The sequence below is a fragment of the Chiloscyllium plagiosum genome, chromosome 20 (assembly GCF_004010195.1).
Source record: "Chiloscyllium plagiosum isolate BGI_BamShark_2017 chromosome 20, ASM401019v2, whole genome shotgun sequence".
Taxonomy (NCBI): domain Eukaryota; kingdom Metazoa; phylum Chordata; class Chondrichthyes; order Orectolobiformes; family Hemiscylliidae; genus Chiloscyllium; species Chiloscyllium plagiosum.
This window is the reverse complement of record NC_057729.1, coordinates 55934280-55950460: the sequence shown is the minus strand read 5'-3', so window position 1 is coordinate 55950460 and position 16181 is coordinate 55934280. Positions and strand designations below refer to the sequence as shown.

At 41.9% G+C, this 16181-nt stretch overlaps 1 protein-coding gene across 1 annotated transcript in view; it reads right to left on the bottom strand.

Moving 5' to 3' along the window:
- Nucleotides 1-504: 504 nt before the first annotated feature.
- LOC122560303 (syntenin-1-like) overlaps nucleotides 505-16181 on the bottom strand; it is a 40703-nt gene continuing 25026 nt past the window's right edge. The window contains exons 6-9 of the mRNA XM_043710880.1: nucleotides 13042-13217; nucleotides 7348-7519; nucleotides 2982-3073; nucleotides 505-905 (exon numbers count right to left, since the gene is read on the bottom strand). Of these exons, the coding sequence (XP_043566815.1) occupies nucleotides 854-905; nucleotides 2982-3073; nucleotides 7348-7519; nucleotides 13042-13217 (492 nt within the window). The 3' untranslated portion in view covers nucleotides 505-853. The remainder of the gene's footprint in view (nucleotides 906-2981; nucleotides 3074-7347; nucleotides 7520-13041; nucleotides 13218-16181) is intronic.

Genomic DNA, 16181 nt, shown 5'->3' with positions numbered 1-16181 from the left:
ATTGCTGGGCTCCAACCAAAGAGCTTGGCCAATAGCTGGGCTCCAGCTGGTGTGACCTGACTTGGGCTGTGGACAAGACTGGCATTTGCTGCCCAACCAACCCTAATTTCCTTTAAACTGAATAGCGTGCTAGGTCACTACTGTCGGTCTGGAGTCACATGTAAGCCAGACTGGGTAAGGACAATAAATTGCTTTTCCTAAAGGACATTGGTGAACCCAATGGGTTTTAACCACAATTGGTATTAGTCTACTAGTCACAATTACTGAGACTAGCTTTCAATTCCAGTTATTCATGGAATTTACATTCCACCAACTGCCAAGGTGGGATTTGAACCCATGTCCCTGGAGGATTAACCTCAGCTTCTTAATTACTAGCCCAGTGACATTAGCCACTACTTGTAGCGAGCACAACATTGACTGGAATCCAACTTGTCTGCACTGTTTCACAATAGGCTACATTCCATTTTGTTATATAGAGTTCCCAAACTTAGTTAGAATCTTTAATGACTCTCAATCCATGACTTTATTCATTAACCAGTGCCCACAGCAATGAAACTACATAGAAGCTTGAAGGATTTACGATTTACAGTTACACCAACCTATAGCATAGTCATTAAGAGTTTAACTCAAGAATATTTAAACATAGAGAGGGCACGCGTGAACTTATTGATAGGGGCTGACAATAATAAACAAACAGAGAGCAAATGTGGAACAATCAAACCCCAGAGGGAATTGCCAAATCAGCAAAACATACACGAGATGAAAGTAGAGCTGGAACCCATCTGCTTAACTGAGGCAAAATCCCAGCCTGAAGAGTTGGATCGATATTGTAAATTATTTAATGAATATCCTCTTACACTTCCGGGGTGGAGTGATCCATCCGGGACACAAGGCCTGAAGACATCCTGCAGGTAGAACAAATGTGGGATCAGATCAGAACAACATTACAATAATTTACATTTATATAGCGCCGTGAAAAAGTAGTTAACTGTTTTGAGGTACTTCACAGGAGTGGAAATCAGACAAAAACTGACAACATGCCACAAGAAGAAAGATTAAGACCAGTGACCAAACAACAAAGTCAGGTTTTACTAGAGTGGGAGAAAGGAGTGAGCGTTTAACCCATGTTGTAAGGGTCAGGACTTCCAAACCTTTGGGTCAAGGCAGAAGGCAGCACAGTGCAATCCCAGCGCACAGTAAGTGAGGATAGACAAAAGGCCAGAAATGGAGGAACCCATCAGGAGAGGACATGAAGTTTAATTTACATAAATGGGAGGTACTACATTTTGGCAAGGGCAGGACTTATACACTGAATGATAAGGTCCTGGAGAGTGTTGCTGAACAGAGAAACTTTGGAGTGCAGGTTCATAGCTCCTTGAAAGTGGAGTCACAGGAGATAGGATAGTGAAGGCAGCATTTGGAACACTTGCCTTTACTGGAATATAGGAGTTAGGAGGTCATGGTGTGGCTGTACAGGACATTGGTTAGGACATTTTTGGAATACTGTGTTCAATTCTGGTCTCCCTGCTATAGGAAGGATGTTGTTAAACTTGAAAGGGTTCACAATGATATTGCCAGGGTTGGAGGATTTGAGCTATAGGGAGAGGTTGAATAGGCTGGGACTGTTTTCCCTGGACTGTCGGAGGCTGAGGGATGACCTTATAGGAGGTTTGTAAAATCATGAGGGCCATGGACAGGATAAATAGGCAAAGTCTTTTCCCGGAGGTGGGGGAGTCAAAAAGTAGACGACATAGGTTTAAGGTGAAAGGGGCAAGATTTAAAAGGGTCCTGAGGTGCAACCTTTTCAATGCAGAGAGTGGTGCGTGCATGGAACAAGCTGCCAGAGGAAGTGGTGAAGGCTGGTACAATTACAACATTTAAAAGGCATCTGGATGGGTACATGAATAGGAAGGGTTTGGAGGGATATGGGCCAAATGCTGGCAAATGGATTAGATTAATTTAGGATATCCAGTTGGCATGGGTGAGTTGGACCAAAAGGCCTGTTTCCATGGCGTTCAGCTTTATGACTCTAGTCATGGAGGTACTTGAGAGCAGGACAGGAATTTTACTTTTGAGGACCGGGTGGATTTCTTATTTATTTGTTAATGGGATGTGGTCACGTGGCCAGCATTTATTGCCGATTCCTAATTGCCCAGAGGACAGTTAAGGACACTGCTGAGAGTACGGAGTCATATGCTGGCCAGACCAGGTAAGGGTGGGAGATTTCCTTTCTCAAGAACATCAGTAAACCAAATGAGTTTTTACCATAGTTGTGATTGTCATTAATCAGGGCAGCTACAGAAAAAAATGTTGGATGGAGAAGATTGTGGCAGTGAGAGCTGCTCTTGGTTTTGAGGTTTTTCAGTGTTCAGCTGCATTCACTCACTTCCTTGGGGCAATAATTGCAGTTTTCACGTTGCTTTTGGAACTTTTAAAAAAAGATCTAAAATAAAGATCTTTAGAAGCAAGAAAGGAGAGAGTTTTGGGAGAGCGACTAAATGGTAAGGTCAGAGATGAAATGAGTTACGAGAGGAAGTGGTGGAGGCTGGTATAATTACAACATTTAAAAGGCATTTCGAGGAGTACATGAAAAGGAAAGGTTTAGAGGATATAGGCCAAATGGTGGCAAATGGGACTAGGCCAGATTGGGATGTTTGGTTGGCGTGAGTTGGATCAAAGGGTCAGTTTCCGTGCTGTATGATTTTAGCTTCTTTTCATGCCAAGTTTCTATTGAATTTAAATGTCATCATCTGCCGTGGTGGGACTTGAACCCATATCTCCAGCACATTAGCCTGGGGTTCTGATTTACCAGCCCAGTAAGATTACCACTCCATCATCTTCCCATCTAACAGATTGAAGATCAGGATAGGTCAATTAGCATTTGTGATTATTGGTGATCTCCATCATACTATCCACAGAACTGTTTGACGGCAACCACCAACCACAAGTTTGCACCAGATGCACCTTATTTGTTTACTAACCTCTTCACCATGTGCTCATAGATGACACTCGGCATGACAGTAATGGTGACTGCAGTCCCAGCAGCGGCTAAGATATCACTGACCTGCGAGTCCTGTAGAAGGATGAATAACTATGAACATAAAGGCTCAAGTGTAAGAAATATTCAAGGTACCTCTTCACTTTGTAAATCACAGTTACTGATAGGATACCGGTTACAGAGATCAGGATGGCTGTAGGGATGGAGGGATTATGACAAATAATTAAATGAACATAGAAGAGAAGGTGGAAGTTGATAGGATTATTGCATAATTACAGTGATTAACCATCAGACCTGGTGCAAACAGTAGAACCACAGAACATAACATGTATCTGATCAGAATAAATTCAAAACTAAGCTTTTGGAAACAGTACATCAGTGAGAAAGTGGTCAATCTTTTCAGTTTGGGCTGAAAAATGCCAAGTAACGTTCATATCACACAAATGTTACGCAATGGCCATCTCCAACAAAAAAGAATCTAGTCATCGTTCCTTGCCATTAAATGATGTTACCATCACTGAATCCTCCACTATCAATATTCTGGGGGTTAGCAATGACCAGAAACTGAACTGAATGGATCGTATAAGTAGGGTGGCTACATGAGCAAGTCAGAGGCTATGAATACTGTGGTGAGTAACTCACCTCCTGATTCCCCAAAGACTGTCCCAAAGAGTGTGATGGAATACTCCCCACTTGCCTAGATGTTTGCAGCTCCAACAATACTCAAGGAGGTTGACACCATCCATGACAAAGCTGTGGCACCATATCCACAAGCATCCACTCCCTCCATCACTGACACTCAGTAGCAGCAGTATGCACTTTCTACAAGATGCACTGCAGAAATTCACCAAAGATCCCCAAACAGCATCTTCCAAACCCCAACCACTTTCATTTAGAAGGACAGGGGCAGCAGATACATGGGAACACCGGCCCCTGAAAGTTCCTCTGTAAGCCACTCACAATGTAGGGGTGAAAATATGTTACTGTTTATTCAGTGTCATTCAGCTAAAATCCTGGAACTCCCTCCTTAGACCAAGCTTACCATCCACTCAACGTTTTTGACACACAGTCACTACCAAAGATTTGTTCATCTTTTACATGTTAAATGCTACAGATCAGATTACCACACTCAAGTAGTTATTAATCTATCAAGTAGTTATTCATCTATCCTTTCTATGGAGTTTACTTTACATAAATGTGAGATGCTGCATTTTGGAAAGGCAAACCAGGGCAGGACTTATATACTTAATAGTAAAGCCCTGGGGAGTGAATAAAGATCTGAACAAAGAGACCTTGGAGTGAGCAGGTTCATTGTTCCTTGAAAGTGGAGCCACAGGTAGATAGGATAGTGAAGAAGGCATTTTGTACGCTTACTTTTATTGGTTAGAGCATTGAGTATAGGAGTTGGGAGGTCATGTTGCAGCTGTACAGGACATTGGTTAGGCCACTGTTGGAATACTGCGGAAGGATGTTGTGAAACTTGAAAGGGTTCAGAAAAGATTTACAAGGAGGTGCCAGGGTTAGAGGGTTTGAGCTATAGGGAGAGGCTGAATAGGCTTTGACTGTTTTCCCTACAGCATCGGCGGTTGTGGGATGACCTCATAGAGGTTTATAAAATCATGAGGGACATAGATAGGGTGAATTGACAAAGTCTTTCCCCAGGGGTGGGGAAGTCCGAAACTAGAGAGTATAGGTTTAGGCTGAGAGGGGAAAGATTTAGAAAGGACCTAAGGGGCAACTTTTTTCACACAGAGAGTGGTGTGTGTATTGAATGAGCTGTCAGAGGAGAGGTGATGGAGGCTGGTACAATTACAACATTTAAAAGGCTTCTGGATGGGTATAAGAATAGGGAGGCTTTAGAGGGATATGGGCCGGGTGCTGGCAAATGGGACTAGATTAGATTGGAATATCTGGTCAGCGGATGAGTTGGACTGAAGGGGGTCTGTTTCTGTGCTGTACATCTCTATGACTCCCAGTATTTGAAAAGGGACTATATTCAATTCTTTGATTAAGATATTCAAACACAGACCACTAGATGTCACAATTCCTGCATTCAACGTGATCAGCCCTTTCTATTTAGACCTGCACTAACAGTTTTAGAAATCTCTCAGAATATGGCTCAGCAGTCCCTCCAGTGCCATAGGAAATGTTATTCAGTGATAAAACAAGATATATGAGTCATTGGCATCTGTTGACTGAAAGATCCAGTCAGGCTTCATGATGGAGCAGAGAGTCAAAGAGGAAACAGCAGTTATGTTGGTGTATCATAGCACCACCTGGTGAAAGAAGCAGAAAATACAAGTAAAACAGCAACCACAGTCGCTGGTATCCAAGGGTAGTGTCAATAAATCAGTGTGTCACAACTGGTGATACAAGTTTCCTGTTTCTGTTGCTGGAGACAATGATTTAGCCAAGGAAAATTACAGAAGATTACAGAAACAAAATCATAATACTGAAGCTACTGGAAATCTGAACTTAAAAGATAAGGTTACTGCAGCAATCAACAGAACCTGCAGTCATTGTAAGTTAGCAAATTAACAGGCAGCAAGTTACACAACCAAATGTTTAACATCATAATTCCGTTTGTTTGTGACATGTTGTCATTTGTCAAATTTTATTTAATCTGTAATTACTACAGAATTTGGACACTGTGCTTAATATTATAATTTTTGTGTGTACTGTTGATGTTGGCATCTAAGCTGAACTTAGAAGCTTAGAAAAACGCAAGGTCAAAAATCACATGACACCAGGTTATAGTCCACCAGATTTATTTGAATATGCTGTCTTTCGGAGCGTTGCCCCTTCATGAGGTGCTAGTGAGAGAAGAAGACCACTTTAGACACAGAATTCATAAAGGAAAAGATCAAAGTGTCATACAACATCATGTGAATGAATTGAACACACCCAAGATAACTCTTCAATCTTTGTTCAGTTAGTATGGAGGTGCAGTTTTAAATCAATTTATATATTGATTTAGTATGTACAGTAAATCCCAGAATGTCTTTCAAGTCTCGGGGCAGTGATTTGAAAGAAATTCTGGGATTTGCATATTAAATCAATCAAAACTGCACCTCCATTCTAACTGATCAAAGACTGAAGAGCCATCTTAGGTGTGTTCAACTTATTCACATGATGTTGTATGACTCTTTGATCTTTTCCTTATAAATTCTGTGTCTTAGGTCTTCCTTTCTCACTAGCACTTCATGAAGATTAGCACTCTGAAAGCTATTATTTTCAAATAAACCTATTGGACGATAACCTGGTGTCATGCGATTTTTGACCTTGCCCAACCCAGTCCAACACTGGTACCTCCACATCATAGAAAAATGCAGGTTGACATATGAACAGAGTATAAAATAAATCAGGCCAATTAGCAATGAGGATTGAAAACTCGGGCTTGTTTGCATTGAGAAACATTGAAATAATCTACATTGCTTATCAGTAAGATGGAAAAACAGAACTCTACGGCTTCTGGAAATGCCCAATATTTTCAGAATTTTATTTGATATGTTGTGCAGATGGAGGAGTTACAGAGATCAGGAGAGGTGAGGTGATACTAGCTTGGCTTGGATGAAGCCCTCAGCAGCAGATGAGCTAAGGCAGGGACTGAATGAGACAATGGTATGGAACTGAAAGTAGGTCACCTTAATGATGGCATGGGAAGCTGATAGGAAATTTATCACAGGGTCAAATATGAGACCAAAGTGATGAACATGAAAAATGTGTTGCTGGAAAAGCACAGGATTCCTGAAGAAGGGCTTATGCCCGAAACATTGATTCTCCTGCTCCTGCTCCCTGGATGCTGCCTGACCTGCTGCACTTTTCCAGCAACACATTTTTCAGCTCTGATCTCCAGCATCTGCAGTCCTCACTTTCTCTAAAGTGATGAACAGTCTAGGAGAAAGAGGAGAAGCATCATGAAATAAATGATAAAAACTTGAATGAATTTTAGAAACAGAGGAGTCTAGAAACATAAATCGAGAAGTACTTGCTGTGATTTATCCTGCTTCACAGGCCTGACTTTAAAATAGAGACTCTGTTATAATTGTTCAAATGATTCCCTGTCCTTCAATCCCACTTCACCAGAACATAACATCTCGATTAGAGTTCTCATCGGCAAACTTGTGGGTGATTGGCTCATCAAATATTGTATTATTGGAATTATTCTTGATTCAGGCTGTTGTTAAAATTCTTAAAGATTCTGGAAGTATTACAATTCTTGTAATTACTACAGACTATTGGTAAACTATTGTAGCTTATTGGTGAACTGTGATTATTGAGGTTATTGCAGGTTGTGAGTAAACTTACTGATTAGTGAAACTATTCAGGTTTTGTGGATTGCCTCTTACCTTCAGTCCAATGACGTTCTGGCCATTGATCTCACAGACGTAGTGGTCAGTTAATAATCCGTTTCTGGCTGCAGAGCTATCTTTCACGATGGAGGTGATTTTTCCACGTTTGTAGATGAATCCAACGTGTCCGGTGCTGTCTTTATGCATAGTGACTGTTCTCTGGAAAGGCCTTGGGAAAGGAAACAAACATAATCCTTCAAAAACTAACATGGATTTATTTACAGAATAGGGAAAAAAAAACAATTAATAGTCATATAAAAGTGTGAGTTGAAATGTTTACAGTACATAGAACATAACAGCACAGTACAGGCCATTCAGCCCTCAATGTTGCGCCAACCTGTGGAACCAATCTTAAGCCTATCTATTCTATAGTATTCCATTTTCATCCATATGTCTATCCAATGACCATTTAAATGCCGTTAAAGTTGGCGAGTCTACAACTGTTGCAGGCAGTGCATTCCACACCCCTACTACTCTCTGAGTAAAGAAACTACCTCTGACATCTATCCTATATCTATCACCCCTCAGTTTAAAGCTATGTCCCCTCATGCTAGCCATCACCATCCTAGGAAAAAGGCTCTCATTGTGCACCCTACCTATTCCTCTGATTATCTTGTATGTCTCAATTAGGTCACCTCTCAACCTTCTTCTCTCTATCAAAAACAGCCTCAGGTCCCTCAGCCTTTCCTCATAAGACCTTCCCTCCATACCAGGCAACATCCTAATAGATCTCCTCTAAACCCTTTCCAAAGCTTCCACTTCCTTCCTATAATGCAGTGACTAGAACTGTATGCAATGCTTCAAATGCAGCCACACCAGAGTTTTGTAAAACTGCTGCATGACCTCATGGCTCCAAAACTCAATCCCTACATCAATAAAAGCTAACACACCATATACTTTCTTAACAACTCCATCAATTTTTCACACCGAGGGTGGCCAGGGTGAATGAGCTGCCAGAAGAGGCTGGTACAATTGCAACGTTTAAGAGGCATTTGGATGGGTATATGAATAGAAAGGGTTTGAAGGGATATGAGCCGGGTGCTGGTAGGTGGGAATAGATGGGGTTGGGATATCTGGTCGACATGGACGGGTTGGACTGAAGGGTCTGTTTCAATGCTGTACATCTCTATGACTCTATAACCTGGGTAGCCATGATTTGGAGATGCCGGTGTTGGACTGGGGTACACAAAGTTAAAAAAAAATCACACAACACCAGATTATAGTCCAACAGGTTTAATTGGAAACATTAACTTTCGGAGCACTGCTCCTTCATCAAGTGGCACCTGATAAAGGAGCAGCGCTTTGAAAGCTAGTGCTTCCAATTAAACCTGTTGGACTATAACCTGGTGTTGTGTGATTTTTAACCTGGATGGCAACTTTCAGGGATCTATGTATATGGTCACCGAGATCTCTCCGCTCATCTACACTACCAAGAATCTTAACATTAGCCCAGTCCCTTTTATTCCTGTTGCTCCTTCCAAAGTGAATCACCTCACACTTTTCTGCATTAAACTCCATTTGCCACCTCTCAGCCCAGTTCTGCAGCTTATCTAGGTCTCTGTGTAACCTGCAACATCTTTCAGTACTATCCACAACTCCACCGACCTTAGTGTCATCCGTAACTTTACTAACCCATCCTTCTACTCCCTCATCTAGGTCATTTATAAAAATAACAAACAGCAGTGGCCCCAAAATAGATCCTTGCAGTACACCACTACTGGCTGAGCTCCAGGATGAACATTTCCCATCAACCACCACCCTCTATCTTTATACAGCTAGCCAATTTCTGATCCAAACTGCTAAATCACCCTCAATCCCATGCCTCTGTATTTTGTGCAATAGCCTACCATGGGGAACCTTATCAAACGCCTTACTGAAATCCATATACACCATATCAAATGCTTTAACCTCATCCACCTGTTTGATCACCTTCTCAAAAGAACTCAATAGGGTTTGTGAGGCACAACCTACCCTTCATAAAACTGTGTTGACTATCCCACTACCGATGTTGTTAAACTTGAAAGAGTGCAAAAAAGATTTATAAGGATGTCGCTAGTATTGAAATGTTTGAGTCATAGGGAGAGCCTATGTAGACTGGGGCTTTTCTTTCATGGAGCATAGGAGACTTAGGGCTGACCTTATAGAGGCTTATAAAATCCTGAGGGGAATGCATAAAGTAAATGGCCAAGGACTATTTGCTAGAGTAACGGATTTAAAAACTGGATGTGCATATTTTCAAGGTTTAAAAGGAACTTGAAGGGTAAATTGTTCACACAGAGGGTGGTTTCTATGTGAAATGAACTGCCAGAGGAAGTGTTGGATTTGGGTACAGTTACAACATTAAAGACATTTGGATAAGGACATGAATATGAAAGGCTCAGAGGGATATGCGCCAAATGCAGGCAAGAAGGACTGGTTTTAGTTTACGAAATTTGGTCGGTATGGTCTGAGGGTCTGCTGCTGTGCTGTATGAATCTATGACCCTATAACTGTTCCCCAACAATTTGTCTACAACAGAGGAGACATTTCCCAGAGGAAAATCTTACTATGGAGAACCTTTGGAACAATTAGTCCGAAGTCACCTTTTTGTCCCAATCACATTATCCTTTAACTTTCCTCACCTTTAGCGACTGTTCCACCATGACACCCAGGTCTCATTGCATCTCACCTTTTCCTAAATTATCATTCAAATAATAATCCACCTTCCTGTTTTTTGCCACCAAAGTGGATAACCTCACATTTATCCACATTATACTGCATTTGCCAAGTATTTGCCCACTCAGTCTGTCCAAGTCACCCTTTTAGCATCCTCCTCAGAGCACCCACTGTCATCCCCTTAGTGTCATCTGCAAATTTGGAGAAATTGCATTCAGTTCCTTCATTCAAATCATTAATGTATATTGTGAATAGCTGAGGTCCCAGCACTGAACCCTGCAACACCCTACTCATCACTGCCTGCCACTCTAAAAAGGATTCCACTATTTCCCCACAACCAATGTCAGGTTAACCAACCAATAATTCTCTAGTTTCTCTTTCCCTCCTATTTTACACTAGCTACTCTCCAGTCCATTGGAACTCTTTCAGAGTCTGTGGAATGCTGCAAAATGATCATCAGCGCACCCATCATTTCTAGGGCTTCCTTAAGTACTCTGGGATGCGAAGCATCAGGCCCTAGGATTTATCGGGTTTTAATCCCATCAATTTCCCAATCCTATTTCCAGATGAATAAAGATTTCCTTCAGTTCCTCCTTCATGTTTAACCCTCTGACTCCGAGCATTTCCAGAAAGTTATTTGTTCCCTCCTTAGCGAAGACAAATCCAAAGTATTTGTTCAACTGGTCTGCCATCTCTTTATTGTCTATTATGAATTCACCTGATTCTAACTGTAAGGGACCTCCATTTATCTTCACCAGTCTTTTTCTCTTCATATATCTATAGAAGCTTTTGAAGTCAGTTTTTATGTTTTCACAAGATTACGCTCATTATTCTATTTTCTCCTTCTGAATTGAATCCTTTGTCCCCCTCTGCTGAATTTTACATTTTTCCTCAGTCCTCAGGTTTGCTGTTGTTTTCTGACCAATTTATATGCTTCCTCTTTGACTTTAACACTGTTCCTGATTTCCCTTGTTAGCCATGGTTGAGCCACCTTTCTTGTTTTACATTTATGCCAGTCAGGAATGCACAATTGTTGAAGTTCATCCATATATTCTTTAGATGTCTGCTACTGGCTATCCACTGCCAAGCCCTGAAGTGTCCTTGGCCAGCTTATCCTAGCTAATGCAGGCCTCATACCATCAAAGTTAGCTTTCCTTAAGTTCAGGACCCTAGTTTCAGATTTAACTGTGTTACTCTTTACCTTGAAGAATCTACCATATTATGGTATCTCACCAAAGGATCTTGCACCACAAGGTTGATAATTAATCCTCTCTCATCACAAAATACTCAATCTAGGATGGCTTGTTCTCTACTTGGTTCCTTGACATATTGGTCGAAGAAACCATCCCTCACATATTCCAGGAAATCCCCCTCCATCGCATTGCTACCAGTTTGGTTAGTCCAATCAATATGCAGATTGAAGTCACCCGGATTAACAGCTGTACCCTTACTGCTCACACCTCGAATTTCCTATTTGAGACAATCCCCAACCTCACAACTACTGTTTAGTGGTCTGTATTTTACTCCCACTAACGTCTTTTTCCTTTGGTGTTACATAGCTCCACCCATACTGATTCCACATTGTCCAGGCTAATGTCGTCTCTTCCTACTGTGTTAATCTCCTCTTTAACCAGCAATTCTACTCCACCTCCTTTTCCTTTCCATCTACCTTTTTTTAAAATTGAGTAACTCTGGACGTTGAGTTCCCATTCTTGGTCACCCCACCATACTGATTCCACATTGTCCTGGCTAATGTCGTCTCTTCCTACTGTGTTAATCTCCTCTTTAAGCAGCAATTCTACTCCACCTCCTTTTCCTTTCCATCTACCTTTTTTTAAAATTGAGTAACTCTGGGCGTTGAGTTCCCATTCTTGGTCACCCCAGAGCCCAATTACACCGTATCCATTAATAACTTTGTGTAGTTAGTTCATCCGCCTAGTTACAAATGCTTCTCGGATGGAGACACAGAGCCTGCAGGCTAATTTTTTTTACCTTTATTGCCCTTTTAGAATCATTATGAAACATGGTCCTTTTTGATTTTTGTCTTTGTTTTCTGTGCTTTGCCTTTCCTGTCCTTTGTTTCCATCTTCACTTTACTGTCAGTCTATTTTCCAAAAGCAGATTGACTGAAGGAGGATTGATGGTACAAGGATATTATAGAGGTGAAAGTAGGCACTTTTATACAGTGAAGAGGATATTTGGTATTAAGCTGAGGCCAGATTCACATTGATGCATCTAGTGATTAGGAATGTTGTCATTTATTGAAACAGGAAAGGGATATAAAAGAGAAATATAGCAGTTATATAGGATATTAGTGAGGCCACATCTGGAGCACTGTATACAGCTTTGTTCTCATTACTTGAGATATATAAAAACAGCTTGTAAAAAGGCTCATTTGAGTCATTCCTGAGAAGAAGGGATCGTCTCATAAGAACAAGTTACACAAGATGGACGGTCATCCAAATGTGTTTACAGGAATGAGATACAATATTATTGAAACATATCAGATCCTGAGGGGACTTTCAGGGTGAATTCTGACAGGATGTTTATCCTTGTGAGAGAGACTAATACTAGGAGTCACAGTTTAAAAGTAAAGTACTGTTTAGTTAAGAGAAAGGTTTTGTCTCAGTGGGTCAGCAGCCTGTGGACTGGTCTCCCGCAAAGAGCAATGGAGGCAGAGTTAAATCAATTCTGGTGCTGGAAGGGAATCAAAAGGGTATTGGAGCAATCAGGAAAGTGGAATTAAGCTTACAATCAGATTGGCCTCTATCCTATCCAACTATGGAGCAGGTGAGAGCAACGATTAGCCTACTCCTGCTCAATTCATACATTCACATGTTCAAATGTAACACGCAAGTGGGAGGGGTTTCAATGGTGGACCTGACTTTGGGACAAATTTTCCCCGTGAATTTATCCAACGGTGAGAAACCAGCACTTAAACCTCAAAATGAAATAAATAAGTCAAATCATAATCCTTGAGGGTCCTGTCCCTTTCACATTCCAACCAGAGCCGCTCGAGTTGAAAGAGCTACCTACCGGTCACGGACAATGACAGTGATCCTGTCCTGTGGCGCCTGCTTCAGTGCCTTATGCGCTTTGTCAGTGCTCCAGCCTGCACAGGTCTGTCCATTCAGTTGCAAGATCTGGTCCCCAAAACGCAGCCCAACGAGAGAAGCAGGAGAGTTGGCCTGAACCAACTGGACAAAGATCCCCTAAGGGAAAAGAACAAGGAAGGAATGCGTGAAAAGAGGAAAGAGAGCATAACAGAAAGAAAAAAAAATTTTAACACACAAGCATATTTCATGGACCTTAAAATCATTTTTACTGCCAATTAAATACATTTTGAAATGATGCATAGAAACATCTTGCTGTGAGTTAGCAAATGTGACAATAAATCTATTTTTATATCAGTTCCCACTATTCTAGATCAATTTTGATGTTGATCAAGAGATAAGAAGTGATGAGCAGTACAGGGAGAACTCCACATAGTGCTATGGAATCTTTCACATCTGTCTGAGTTTTAAAAAAAGGGCAAACAGAGACTTGGCTAGGTGTGTCATCCAAAAGGCAGCATCTCTGACAGTGTAGCACTCCCACAATACTGCCCTAAGATCAGTAATGCCTTGGTCAGTCAAGGACAAGTGCAATTAAGATGGCTTATACCAGGTTAATACTGCAGCATGTTCTGAAGGGAATCAAGGGGGTGAACAGACAGGCTAACCTGCTGCCCCATCTGCAAAAATTCAACAACCAAACTGGGAAACCAAAACTGAGGGACATCTTGGAAGATATAGCTGGGTAAGTGGATAAATGAGGGAATCCATGTGTAGAGCCAGAAGAGGGAGGTGAGGTTCTAAAAAAATACAGTGTGTCAGTATTCACCAAAGAGAAGGAATTGGAGGAGGATAATCTCAGGGAAGGGAGTTTCGAGTTTCTAAACCAAGTTGCTATAAGAAAGGATGAGGTGTTGTGCATCTTAAAAAGTATTGAAGTAGATAAGTCCCCGGCCGCTGATGGGCTCTATCCCAGAATATTGAGGGAGGCAAAGCAACAAACTGCCTCAGCATTGACAAACATCTTTGTATGCTCTTTGTATGAGATCCCAGAGGACTGGAGAATACCCAATGTTGTCCCATTGTTTAAGGGTAACAGGGATAATCCAGGACATTACAGGCCTGTGAGCCTCACGTCGGTGGTAGGGAAATTATTGGAAAAGATTCTCAGGGACAAGATCTATACGCATTTAGAAACAAATGGACTGATTAGCGATGGGCAGTATGGTTTTGTGTGGGGGAGGTCATTCCTCACTAACTTGATCGAGTTTTCAGAGGAGGGGACGAGGATGATTGATGAGGGAAAAGCGGGTGATGTTGTCGACATGGGCTTCAGTAAAGTGTTTGACAAAGTCCCTCATGGCAGACTCATACAAAAGATGAAGTCACATGGTATCAGGGGTGACTTGGAGAGATGGATACAGAACTGGCTTAGTCATTGGAGACAGAGGGTAGCATTGGCAGGATGGTTTTCAGAATGGCGGGCTGTGACTAATGGTGTTCCACAGGGATCAGTGCTGGGACCTCTGCTGTTGGCGATCTAAACAAGTGATTTCAAAGAAAAGGTAGCTGGTCTAATTAGTAAGCTTGTGGATGATAAAAAGAATGGTAGAGTTGCGGAGAGTGTGGAGGATTGTCAAAGGATTCAGTAGGATATAGATCAGTTGGAGGCATGGGCAGAAAAATGGCAGATGAAGGTTAATCCACACAAATGTGAAATGATGCATTTTGGAAGATCAAGTACAGGTGGAAATTATACAGTGAATGGCAGAACCCTTAGGGGTATTGACATGCAGAGGGAGCTGGGTGTGCAGGTCCACAGATCACTAGAGGTGGTAGCGCAGGTGGAAAACGTAGTAAATAAAGGCCTATGGCATGCTTGCCTTCATTGAGTGTACGGATAGACAAGTTATGCTGCAGCTTTAGAGAACTTTAATTAGGCCACACTTGGAATATTGCGTACAGTTCTGGTCATCACACTACCAGAAGAATGTTGATTCCTAGGAAAGGGTACAGAAAAGGTTTACCAGGATATTGCCTGGTATGGGAGATTTTAGCAATGAAGAAAGGTTGGGCAGACTGGATTTGTTTTCACTGGAATGAAGGATGTTGAGGGGCGACCTGATAGATGTTTATAAGATTGTGAATGGCATGGATGGAGTGGAGAGTATGAGGCTTTTTCCCAGGGTGGAGGGGTCAATTACTAGGGGACACAGGCTCAAGGGGTGTGTGTGTGTATGGAGGTCTGGGTTTAAAAGAGATGTGCGAGGCAAGCTTTTCACTCAAAGGGTGGTGAGTGCCTGGAACGCGTTGCCAGAGGAGGGGCTGGAAGTATTCAAGAAGCACCTGGACGAATACATGAATAGGAGGGGAATAGAGGAATACGGATTCCGTAAGCGAAGACAATTTTAATGTGGAAGGGCAAAATGTATTGGTGTAGGCTTGGAGGGCTGTGCTGAACTGTGATTTGTTTTTTGAGCAACTGAATGAACGTCAACCCATCCAGTGTGGTGAATGCCAAAAATTAATCTTTAGGGTGGACTGAATTATTGAAAATTAGGAACAGATTATTTCACACACTGAGATGCTTATCAACAATCATAGACATCTAGAGCACAGAGCCCTTCGGATGTGCCAATCAAAAACAGCCAACTGCTCTAATCACGTTTTCCAGTATTTAGCCCATAGCCTTTATGCCTTGACATCGCAAGTGAACATTTGAATACCTTTAATGTTCTGTGGATTCCTGCCTCTCCCACCCTTACAGGCAGGAATCCACAGAACATTAAAGGTGCAAGGAATTTCTCCTCACAATCCCACTAAACCTCCTGCCCCTTACCTTAAATCTATGCACTTACGCCTAACTGACATAGATTGTCGATTACATAGAACAGTCTATCTTCCGTAGTTAGACCGGCACCACGCCCCACCTTTTCCTCCGCTACATTTCCCGACTCAGGCGACTGACTGTGTGGAGTTTGCACGTTCTCCCCGTGTCTGCGTGGGTTTCCTCCGGGTGCTCCGGTTTCCTCCCACAGTCCAAAGATGTGCAGGTTAGGTGAATTGGCCATACTAAATTGCCCGTAGTGTTAGGTAAGGGGTAAATGTAGGGGTATGGGTGGG